This window comes from Notechis scutatus, chromosome 2 (genome assembly GCF_049901735.1).
Source record: "Notechis scutatus isolate UNSWTSFEM ecotype Mainland chromosome 2, rNotScu1.2, whole genome shotgun sequence".
In the NCBI taxonomy this organism is placed as follows: Eukaryota; Metazoa; Chordata; class Lepidosauria; order Squamata; family Elapidae; genus Notechis; species Notechis scutatus.
Window position 1 is genome coordinate 205182143 of NC_142010.1, and position 12234 is coordinate 205194376.

A 12234-nucleotide genomic window follows, 5' to 3' on the forward strand; every position below is an offset into this window, starting at 1 on the left:
TCACTTTACAGCCGGGTTACTCGGCTGTAAAGTGTATTACTAACTTAACAACTGCAGCGATGGACAAACTGTGTCAAGAAAAGGCACAAAATGGCACAAAACTCAACCAATTTCTCACTTAGCAACATAAATTTCAGGCTCAACTGCAGTCATACATTGAGGACTATCTATAGTTAGTGTCATTTGCTCTTCAAGCAAATACGTTGAGTAAGTAGTTTTAGCAATATTATTCCACTTTCATTGTAATGCATTATTCCGTTAAAAAAGGATGAAAAAGGTAAAGGAGTCCCTGTAGATACTAGTTGTTGCAGTCTCTAGGGGCGCTGCTCATCTGTCAAGGCCATTGAGCCAGCACTGTCCGAAGTCATGGAACACTGTTAGCTTCCCACCAAAGTGGTACCTATTTATCTACTTGCATTTCATGCTTCCTAACTGCTAAGGTTATGTGTGTGTGTGTGTGTGTATTTTAATGTACTTACTAAGTTTTCGTCAGCCTCTGCTGACATCGTCAGAGTATTAAACTACCATTCCAGAGATCTTTGCCTTTATATATCATTAATCAATTTAGCTAAATGTTGGGAGACATTGGAGGAAAACGGGGTGGAGTGTGCTATATATGACTCCACAGGCTTGCAAAAAGTTATTTATTTTATTTATTTTTATTTTATTTATTTATTTGATTTGATTTGTCAATTGCTTACAAGATAATAGGTATAAGTATATCCATAGTTATGAATACATGAAATGGGTACATATAAGAAAAATAAAAGAAACAATAGGACAGGGACGTGCGCTTATGCACAGGCCTCTTAGGAAAGGAGTGAGGTCAATAGTAGACGGTCTAAGGCTAAAGTTGGACCCGACTTAGCGACTCAACAACAAATTTTTACCAATTTAATACACGGTACATAATACAATGTATGTAAGTATATATATATATATATATATATATATTTTAAAAAAACTTAGATTCCATTACATTTAGAAATTAAAAAAATAAATAAATGTAGAAATCCGGACAAGGACGGCCAAAAGCCAGATCCGGGCTTAAACACCCAGCAGCGGCACCTCAGAGGCGGAGAAGGGAAGGGAAGAGGCAGGGCGAAAGGACGGCGTGGAGGAAGGCGAGCCGAAGACACCGACTCCCTGCTTGCTGCCCGAGCGCCCCGCGATGGTCTTAGTGGTGGTCATGGGAGTGAGCGGCTCCGGGAAGTAAGCGCAACTTCTGGGATGGGAGGGGGGCAAGAGTAACGCGCGGCCGGAAGTGCAAAAAAGGCCGCGCTGCCTTGTCGCTGGCAAGGGAGGGAAGTTTGCTTTCTGCCGCTGCGGCCGCGGGGAGTGTTGTCGGCGCCTGTTGAGGGGAGCCGGGGCAGAGACTCCTCTGGCTTTGAGAAGCCCCCTCTCTCTGGCGAAGGAGCTGGGGGTGGGGCAGGGAGGGTGGTCGTCGCTGACCTGCGTGAGAAAAGAAGCGTGGGAAGCTTTTGTTGGGCGGGGATTCGAACTTCCCCATATATCCCCCCGGGCAGCAAAGGTGGGAGGGCAGAAGAGGGCGGTGGTGAGTCTGTGGTAAAAAAAAAAATGGGGATAAGCAGCACACATATGCACAGACGAACAAAACAAAAGGCTAGGGGCACTTCAAAACATTTCTGATATCTTACTCCTAGTGAAATTCCAAAAAGTAGGTCAGCTTATCCTGTCTTGACTTAAAGGAGGCTTGGAAGTAGCAACCTGGAATTAAGGAGAAACTTCGTGAGGACAATTAACCAGTAGAACAGGTTGCCTTCAGAAATTGTGGGTGCTCCATCACTGAAGGTTTTTAAGAAGAGTCACTTATCTGAAATGGTATAGGTTCTCCTGCTTGAGCACGGGGCTGGACTAGAAGACCTCCATGGTCCCCTTCCAGCTCATTAATAGTCAGGAAATTCCTTTTCTTTTAAAGTTTCATTTTTCTGTCTAAATGCAAAGACCTGGTTCTCTGGAAACTTAACTAAATGGTACATCTGTGTACTCCTGATGCTCATTCAGAATGGACAACTGGATGTATTAAAGGATGATTACAGGTAATCCTCCACTTACAACAGTTTGCTTAGTGACCATTCAAAGGTACAACGGGACTGGAAAAAATTAACTTGTGACCATGTTTCACGTGTATGACCTTTGCAACATCCCTATGGTCCCACAATTTAAATTTGGATGCTTGAGAACTGACTCACATTTATGACGGTTGCAGTGTCCTGGAGTCATGTGATCCCCTTCTGCAATCTTCAATGGGGAAACTGAATTCACTTAACCAGGTTACTCATTTGATAACTGAAGTGAGTCACTTAACTCAGGGGTCTCCAACCTTGGCAACTTTAAGACTTGTGGACTTCAACTCCCAGAGTTCCTCAGCCAGCTTTGCTGGCTGAGGAACTCTGGGAGTTGAAGTCCACAAGTCTTAAAGTTGCCAAGGTTGGAGACCCCTGATTTTAACTAATGTGGCAAGAAAAGTCATAAAATGGGACAAAATTCACTTGGCAACATAAATTTTGGGCTCAATTGTAGTCGTAAGAAGAGGACTACCTGTACTGTACAAGAAAACAAAATGCACCCTATTCCCTTATAATAATTACACGTAGGGATCTGGGAAATAGCGCCTTACTGCTTGCCTGGTACCACTTCAGGATGGGTTTCCATGTCTGGGTGACCTAGATGCTTGGGGACTTGTCTGTTCAAACTTTTCGTGAACTATGTGGTATGCTTATCCTAAAATTAATCATTGGACACACACCCACACGCAAATCATGTTCCTTCAAAGCCAGGAGATGAACCTGTATTTGACAGGCACTGAATTAATAGGACTGTGAAGATTCAGAGGCTGTAAGACACAAGGTTATAGAATGAACATTAGCATCTCCTTAAAGCAAGTGTCTTTCCTACACAAACCTAGAAAAAGATCCATTTGGTTTTTCATCCTTGCATTATTATGAAGCAATTTTTTTGCCTTTGAATCTGAAGTACTGAACAGGCTAATTTGCTACTGACTTATTTATCAATAAAATTATCAATAAAAAGCAGGATAGAAATGTTACAAATATACGAGTACAAAAATACATTTGCATATTTATTTGCAAATATATTTTTTGAATCCAGATTCCAGAAATATATATGGCACCATTTCCTAGTTGTGTTTTCTTTAGTACTTACGCCCAAGCACTTTTGGAAAAAAGAGTGGCATTCATTTCTTTGTTTAAAGCCTTGCCATAATTATGCAGTTAACCTTATGAAGAACAAGCATACAGTATTGTGACCGAGACATTCACAGCAGAACTAGCAGATGCAGTGAGTATGTTTGGCCTGGGTCTTCATATTTGGCTCTAAAAGATTTCACGGAACAAAGTCTACTGTGTGGCAGTACAGTTTTTTCCTCAAGAGAAGCAGCAGACTATCTGAATAACAGCAATATTGAGTCAGATGAAATCATGTAGTCACTGTTATTATAGAAATAGCACTTATACTCAGGTCCTTGATCAGTCAGTTATTGGCTACTTGTAATTGAGACACGTTCATACTGAGAATTCCTACAATTTACTAAAATAGAAAAATACATGGTGTGTGATTTATTTTTCCATTTAGCCAATTGAGGTTACAAATACAAGAAATGTTTACAAATAGGCTGAAAAATATATTAAATATATAGAAATAATTTATTTTACACTATGTTGATTGGAGATACTTCAGATTTACCTTATCTACATTGTTTAGCATTCTTTTTCCCTAATAGCATTGTTGGAGAATCTTCTGAAGTGAAAATGTAATTTTGGATTGCATGAAGGAATTACCATGGGTGTATTCATCACCCACACAAACATATCAAAATTAATCTGGCACCATACTACCAAATATTACACTGAAAGAGTGGGTGAAGGTTCTTACTCAAATTCCCTATTAAAGTTCTGTTTAATCAAAATAGCTATATTACATAGGATTACTATATAGATATGACTAATTGCTTTTGGATTTTTCAGAGTAGAGACCAAATATTTACCAAAGAATAGAGCAGAGTATTGAAAGAATAAGCCTGCAAGGAGTTGCTCCTTTGATGAAGTGGTTAAAGATTATTGTAGTCACCTGCAGCTATTACACTCTGTGTTTTGGGTTATTTATTAAAATCATTTGCTTTCCATCATACCCATGGAAGTGTGAAATTTATGTACCAAGCACGTTCTTTCATGGTGGTTCAGATGATCCAACGATGCAATCATGGATTTTTCCATCTGATTATTGGGCAGCAGCCAGTATTTCAAAAGTGATTACAAATTTAACTATATACTGTACAATTCACAATAAAGATAATACCTGTGTTAGTTTTTCATATGTGAAATGTTGTTTGCCAAATCCAACATTAGAAATAATCCCTAAATAAGTTAGGATTATAGTGTCAGTTGTGTAAATACATGCGCTGGTGATTATTGACTTTTAACAGAGAATTATGTCCGTAATTGCATTTAAATCATATTTATATGCTACCCTCTGTGACATTAATTCCACAGAAGGCCTGTAAAATAAATAAGGTTGAGAATTGACTCAGACTTCATGCTAAGTTCTAAAGTAAATTAGGACTCTATTTGTGGAAATAGGAAAGTCTTAATTCTATAATTCTTAATACTAGTTCCCCTATTTTTCTAGAGGATCTTTCAGGGAGCATAAGGGAAGAGGGAATGAGCAAAACATTCAATAGGACTGGACTGCACATCTGTGTTTTTTGTTCTTGGAAATATTTGAAATAGTGAATAATTTGCCTTCTCATTTTCTATCCATATAATTTGAAGAAACTAATAAATACTATATTAGAAACTAGGAATTCTTTATGAGTGGGCTATTCCACCAATAAATGATTATAAAACTTCATCCCTGTCCCCTTGGGGGTGTTTGGGGGGGGGCACAGATGGAAAGCAAACTTCTGATTAAGACATATTTTAGAAGACCGAATTCATGCAAGATGCTAAATCAAACCAAACAACCTTATCATGATGTGTTTACCTAGACTTAATGTTTTCTTTGTGTGTAGTTTTTATACATAACTTGTTTTATTTTACAGATCCACAGTGGGCGCACTTCTGGCAGATAAGGTAGTTATTTGTATAATTGTTGATTGTTTATTCACCATTTCTTACAAGTATCTTTGAAGGTATATAACAACTGTAATAGCTCAGTGCAATCATAACATATGAAACTCTTTAAGAGTATCAGAATGTTAGTTCATTCACAGTGTTTATTCATTCAAAAGTAGCCTTGATTTTGCACCCATGCTTTTGGTTTGCCTTGACATGCACAGGCAAGAATAGTGACATGACCCACAAATTATATTTCTTTTGGCATTGTGGACAATAGAGTTGTAGACTAGGTCCCAGCAGCCACAGCAAATCATCTCGGAAACAAACTGACATTATGAATGTTATTGTATAATCATGTAAATACTATACTTTGTTTGTGCATCAGGATATCTGACACAAGTTACAGCATTTACATATATCATCACACATACCATCTTTTGCCCCCCTCTCATAGATGCCCATGAAGCAAGTTGGTCTTAATTTTCATAATCTCCAAATACCAGACAATCATGTTGGTTGGGAAATTAAAAGTTATTCCCATTGTACCTGGAAGGCACAAGGTTAAGGAAGGCAGGAAGTACCTGAGACAAGAAAACATATTTTCACAAAATACAGTCCATATATAATATATACTTCAAGTGGGGATACAGTCTATTGGATATATTTATTTCCTGAATTTGCAGACGTTTAATTTTGAGAGAAATCTGTTGTATTATTAATGTGAATCATATATGATATACGCTTGCTATATGCCTTTGCTATAAAAGTATTTTTATTAAAACTAAATAATCCATCATTATGTAGCTAGGCTGGAAATTCTATGAAGGTGATGACTATCATCCAGAGGAGAACAGAAAGAAAATGGCTGAAGGAATACCTCTAACTGACCAGGTATTGTACATAGTCTTGAGGTCACTTTCATCCAATAAAACTGATAGTGACTGAGTTGGGCAAAAATTTGAAGATTCCAGATTAGTGAATTAAATACTGTCCTTCAAAGCTATGTCGTTTGATCTCTCTGTTTCCATGGGGGTCAGTCCTTCCTTTTCTTGCAGAGCACTGTATAAAATAATCCTAGATGATCTGATTGTAATTCAGCTGACCTTGCGAGGACTCTTTTCATCCAGATTCTCCCAAACTGAAAACTGATCAGCTCCCTCAATAAACTGATTTTTTTAAAAAAAAAAAAAACCTCAATGTTGATCATGCATTAAGTACATAGATTTAATTATTCAACAAGACATTCAGGAGTATGACCCTAAATGGACTCAGAAAATATTTCTAAAAGTTGCAAGAATTAACAAAATGCCAGCAGTGTGAACTCTTAATGCTATGCAGTCAGTACACTGCTTGAAGTTACAAAAAAATATAGAACATATAGCCAGGGGTAGGGAAACTTGGCTCTTTTATCACTTATGGACTTCAACTCCCAGAATTCCTGAGTGATCCATAAAAGGTTCCCCATCCCTGGCGTACTGGTGAGGGAAATCAGTTTTTGACTTGAATGTACATATTTAATATACAAATGTAGAACATATGTCCTACGTTTATATATTAAACAGTCCCATTCAAGTAAAAAAATGATTTCCCTCACCAGTACGCCAGGGATGGGGAACCTTTTATGGCTCACTCAGGAATTCTGGGAGCTGAAGTCCATAAGTGATAAAAGAGCCAAGTTTCCCTACCCCTGGCCTAGGGAATAGAAATGACTTATGTTTCAATATCAAAAGAGGCATTATTGGAGAACTTTGCAACTACTAAATATTTGCACCTGTCTCGCATGCAAGTAAGCCAACAACCAAGACTTCGTATCTGGATTTCGACAATACATGGAATGAGAACTGCAAGGTAGGGAATTTGATTTCAGAAGAGGCAGGGGCATCTGAGGTCACGTTGCTAATACTGAGTGGGTAATGAAGGAGTTCCAAAAATATAACTATTTTTACTTTATTGCTTATTCTAACGCTCTTCATGCAATAGACCAGAACAAATTGTCAATAGCCCTTGAAAACATGGATGTATCAGGCCATATCATCTGCTTCTTAAAATAAATTGTTGATGACTAAGAAAAAAAGAGTTAGATGGAATATGGAGCAATTACTGTATATACTCGAGTATAAGCCTAGTTTCTCAGCCCATTTTTTGTGCTGAAAAATTCCCCCGCTTATACTCGAGTCAGATTCCCACTGGAAAAAAAATGGTGTGGAGTCGCGCCTCCGGCGGCAGCGACCCCAATCAGCCGGGAAGGGAAGGCAAAAGCGCTTTGCCTTTCCTTCCCGAGCGGCGGGACTGGGGCCGCGCCAGCGGTAGTGACTCCTGACTCAGGGGGCCTCCGAGGGAGGGGAAGAGTGACTCCTGCCTCCGCTGTCATCATCATCTTCTTCTTTTGGGTTAGTGAATCAATTAAACCTTTCATGATAGTGAGATCGTTTCCCAAATTAATTATTTTTATTTTTGAAATTTACCAGTAGCTGCTGCATTTCCCACCCTCGCTTATACTCGAGTCAATAAGTTTTCCCAGTTTTTGTGTAAAATTAGGTGCCTCGGCTTATATTCGGTCGACTTATAGCGAGTATATACGGTATATAAATGATTCAGATTGGGATATAGAAATGTGCCAAGCTTTATATTCTCATTTTATTGAACATACATATTTATCCTGCTACATGCTGGACTGATGAATAGAAATTGGAACTGAAATTGTTGGAGGAAACCTAACTATGACAGAATGTTGGTGATAGCACTCTGATGGACCGTACAAAATGTGCTTGGTATTGTATGTCATTTATACAGCTGAACTGATGCTCCTCCCTACCCCCCAAGAGATCAAGAGCTATGAATTACTTCTATATGTGGTCTGTTTTCTGTTCCAATGCTGACAGTGTATGATTTATTGAAATGGTGACTACTTTCTTTTTTAATGAATGACAACATATCCACCTTTCAACACTGGTAAAATTCAGAGTTATCAGTTAAAAAAAAAAGTCTAGTGCAGTGTTAGCGAACCTTTTTGGTACCAAGTGCCGAAACAGGAGCGTATGCACACACACGAAGGAGCACCAAAAACCAGAAGAGCAGCTGCCCTGCTGTGCAGTTTCCGGTGTATGCATGCATGCTGGCCACCTGGTCTTCCAGTTTCTGGCATGCATGCACATGCGAAGACCAGCTGGCCAGCACTCATGCACACGCCAGAACACGGAAGAGCAACAGGAGATGGCTGGCGTGCCCAGAGAGATGGCTCTGCGTGCCACTTCTGGCACGTGTGCCATAGGTTCGCCGTCACGGGTGTAGTGCCATTTATGTGAAAATGTGATGCTTTCATAAATAACTTATGAAATCTGAATCATATAGAGCTTAATTGGATTATATCAAGAAATGGTATTAATTGTTTTGACTGACTTGCCTCATTCGTGAGTCATGTGAGATAGGAGGCAGAAATTGCTGTCATAAAGAAAGAGCTGTATGTTGAAGCCGATACATAATCTTCACTAGTATAATGAGGCTCTGATACACATTAAGATTTTTAACAGAAAATATTACAAATTGGTAATGCTAATTGCTTTTGCAAATGATACAGATTATTTCAGGTTAATATGCATTATTTGCTTAAACTGGTCTGTCTTGTTTTTTTTTTTTTTTTTTAGGATAGGATACCATGGCTTTGCCACCTACATGATATATTAATGAGGTAAAAATGTTCCCATTGTAACATGAAACTGGTCTTGAGTGGATTCTGTTGCTGAGCATGCAGCTCATCTTGCTTTAATGTCCCAAGTTTGGTGAACAACTTCAAAACTCCCAACCCCCTAAATCTAAGCATAAAGGCTAAGTATTAAATACGAACAATTTTTGGGACATGGCTTGGAGTAAAGTAAGGTGTATCCCATAGAGAAAGAGATGTCCCCAATCCCTTGAGTAGCACTGTTTCTCCATGACTGCCAAAAGCAAACTTCTATAATATTACGGTTTGCTGCATATTGATTTTAGTAGATTCAACCTGTTAATAATAAAAGTGTACTATTAGCTTTGGGACATTTGTGTTGGATTAGGATTTGTTGAACATGGTTAGTAAGGGATGGAGTATAACAAAGGGTTCCAAAAAGGTAGCAGTTGAAAAAGTGGGGGAATTATGTGGTTTGTTGCGAATTATTTAGTTGCAAACTAAATAATTACATAAACTGGTGAATTGAGACCTCAGTCAGAATGCCTTTGTTCTGGGAGTTTTCTACACACAGAATTTTTGCATGGGAGAATCTCAAATACTTCATTATATTAGTATATGTTCATTGTCTGAATGCCTAATCCCAGTTCTAATGAAGTTAAAACATACACACACTTTTTTTTCTAATGCATAGATATTGTCAAAATTCTAATTTTTACAGAGAACATGCATCTGGACAAAGTGTCATTTTAGCTTGCTCAGCTCTCAAAAAATTGTATCGGTGCATTTTGGAGAACGGAGAGGCTGGTTGTCAAAGTTTGAACAATCAACCAGAAGAAAACGAGTCTGCTCCAAGAAAGATCCTTTTTGTCCACCTGGCAGGGCCAATAGAGCTCATTGCCAGCCGTCTAGAAAAAAGAAGGGGACATTTCATGCCGCCAAGTCTACTCCAATCTCAGTTTGATACTCTTGAACCTCCATGTGCGCCAGAAAATTTTATCACTGTTAATTTGGAAAAGCCTGTTTCAGAAACAGTATCAGAAATTGAAAGACATCTTAAAAGCTTGCTCTGATGTTTCTCCAGGTTTTCTTGTTTTGAAGCCCCATAGCCACAAATAATGTTACTCTCACATAATTTATTCTCCTGATTAAGCAACATATTTATGTTGTATTTACCATATTTGTAGCATGAATAGAGAATTTAAGCTTGCCTAGTTTTTGATTTTTTCATTACCTTATATCTAATTTAAGAATTTTTAAACCATAATATTGACATTTTAAAAATTGCAGTGGAAAGTTTAAGTTAAAATGAATTCTTGGTGAGAAATCATATACTTCAGTTATACTTGCAGAGTGAGAGAGAACACTACTGCTGCTGCATTTGGCAAAGTGGAGTATCAGAAATCAGCAATATCCTTGAATCAGCTGGAAATGACAACCATTGTAATTTAATAGTAGTAAAATGTTGTTTAAAAAAGGCAAATCGGAATATTGAAAGTAGCAGGACTGTTTATTCTAAGGTGGCTAATGAAAAATCATACTCTGTATCTATCTATCTATCTAGCATAGGCATATTCTTTTTACTGATACTCTGTATCTATCTATCTAGCATAGGCATATTCTTTTAATTTGTATTAAAAGGCAAAATCATAACATCAAAACTCACTACTTTTGTCACCTTATTTTATTTTAAATTATATAGTCACCCATCTCAGCATGATGAATCTGGGAAGCTAACAATGGTTAAAATCCCACAAAATAAACACCACAATAAATACATAATTGGCAGCTGAGATAAAACCACAAACACCCCTCAACATCACCACCTCATGGATTCTGCCACACATTCTGATTCCAAGCCCAGCTTCATAGCAACTTCTTCAAAGCTTTACCAAAGGTCAACGGGATTGAGGATAATTTATGTTCCAAACAGCAGGCACAACAACCAAAAGATACTCTTTCTTGGTCCTGTCAGTTGGCATTCATTATTTGCACGTCTTGTAGCCTGCAAGCAGTACCTTCGCTTGAATCTAGAAACCATTACTACAGCTTTACAGTAGTAGTATCTGCATGATATTAGATTCCTCAACTGATCTACCTTGAAGGTCTGATATGTACGAGTGAGCTCTTCTTCATCCACCCCCAAACCCCACCCCACATCTACAACACCGAGAAAACACCCACAGCATCCCTTGGTTGACCAGGAGTAAAAAGATAAAGCCAGGTATTGGTATATTAATATTTCACTCCATGCTGTCAGATAAACTCACCAGCAGCTTCGTGTAAATGGTAATGGAGAGAGCACTGAGCTATGAACTGGCACCATCTAGAATCAGCCGTAGAGGAAGGAGAACACAAACGTAACACTGTGGTACTTACTCCTAACCAACAAAATTCATTCAGAAAGCTACCACGATCAATTGTATGGAAAGCTACTGAGATGTTAAAAAGGTTATGTACAACATCCAAATTCTGCTCCTGCCAGAGTGTCAGGCACAACCAGATGTGTATGAAAGGTTCAAGTTCACTGCTTTATTATATTCTGCCTATTATCCAGGAATCATTCCAGAATGCCAGTTTTAGCTAAATAATAGATAAGATTCTATGGAGCTTAAGGGGGAGTCAGTTCTGGACCTCTTGCAGCTGCTTGAGGACTTGAGATTAATTCCATGCTCTAGGTTAGTGGTCGCCAACTGGTGGTACTTTTGTGACTTTTGTAGGCCCTTTATAGCAGCAGTCGCCAACCGGTGGGCCACAGCCCACCGGTTGGCCTTGAGAAAATTTTGGTGGGCCGCAGAGAAATCTCACTCCCAGAGCACCTCCCCAAAGCAATTAATCCAGGCTGCGCAGAAACACAAGTAATTAATCCAGGCTGCGTCGCCCACATGGTCCGCAGTAACGTTCCCTGCCCACTCACTCCTTACCCGGCAAACTTGCCTGCTAAAATTGCTATTTTTCCTTTTTCCGACCATCATCTGTTCTGCTGTGCTGGGAGATTTAGATTAGCTAGGGAGCAGAAAATGGTTGGATTTCTTGCTTTCTAGCTAGTCCTTAGATCTTCGGCTCTGCTTCCTTTAGGACTGAAGGTTTGCTTGCAAGCAAATTCAGTGCAGACTCACGACAAGCAAATTTGAGAGATTGAGCTAGCCGATGGCAGATAGATAGATCTCTGAATGGATCTGTGAGCAACTCAATCTGCCTGCTTTGCCTGATTTTGGGTAAAAATTGCTTTTTTTATAAAAAAAATTCAATATTTACATACATCGTGTTTTGTGAGTTAATTTTGTGAGTTTGCTTGCTAGTAAATTTTATGAGTTTGCTTGCAAGCAAATTTTATGTGACAGACTGAGCTAGCCAATGGCAGATAGATAGATCTCTGAATGAATCTGTGATTCTGTGAGCAACTCAATCTGCCTGCCTGCTTTTGGGTAAAAGTTGCTCTTTTTTATAAAAAAAATCAATATTTATATATTTATA

General features: G+C 38.6%; 1 protein-coding gene across 1 annotated transcript; it reads left to right on the forward strand.

Annotated features, from left to right (window-relative positions):
• Positions 1-1057: 1057 nt before the first annotated feature.
• On the forward strand, positions 1058-10418 carry IDNK (IDNK gluconokinase). Its single transcript, XM_087957854.1, has 5 exons — positions 1058-1212; positions 5081-5111; positions 5901-5987; positions 8741-8784; positions 9479-10418. The coding sequence occupies exons 1-5, from the start codon at positions 1172-1174 to the stop codon at positions 9828-9830; spliced, it is 555 nt and encodes a 184-aa protein (XP_087813980.1). The 5' UTR covers positions 1058-1171; the 3' UTR covers positions 9831-10418.
• The last annotated feature ends 1816 nt before the right edge of the window (positions 10419-12234 follow it).

Excerpts from the sequence above, each read along its gene's own strand:
- IDNK (XM_087957854.1), top strand. The coding sequence starts at position 1,172 with ATGGTCTTAGTGGTGGTCATGGGAGTGAGCGGCTCCGGGAA. Across the intron at positions 5,988-8,740 it reads GAATACCTCTAACTGACCAG|GATAGGATACCATGGCTTTG; the intron begins GTATTGTACATA and ends TTTTTTTTTTAG. Across the intron at positions 8,785-9,478 it reads CTACATGATATATTAATGAG|AGAACATGCATCTGGACAAA; the intron begins GTAAAAATGTTC and ends TAATTTTTACAG.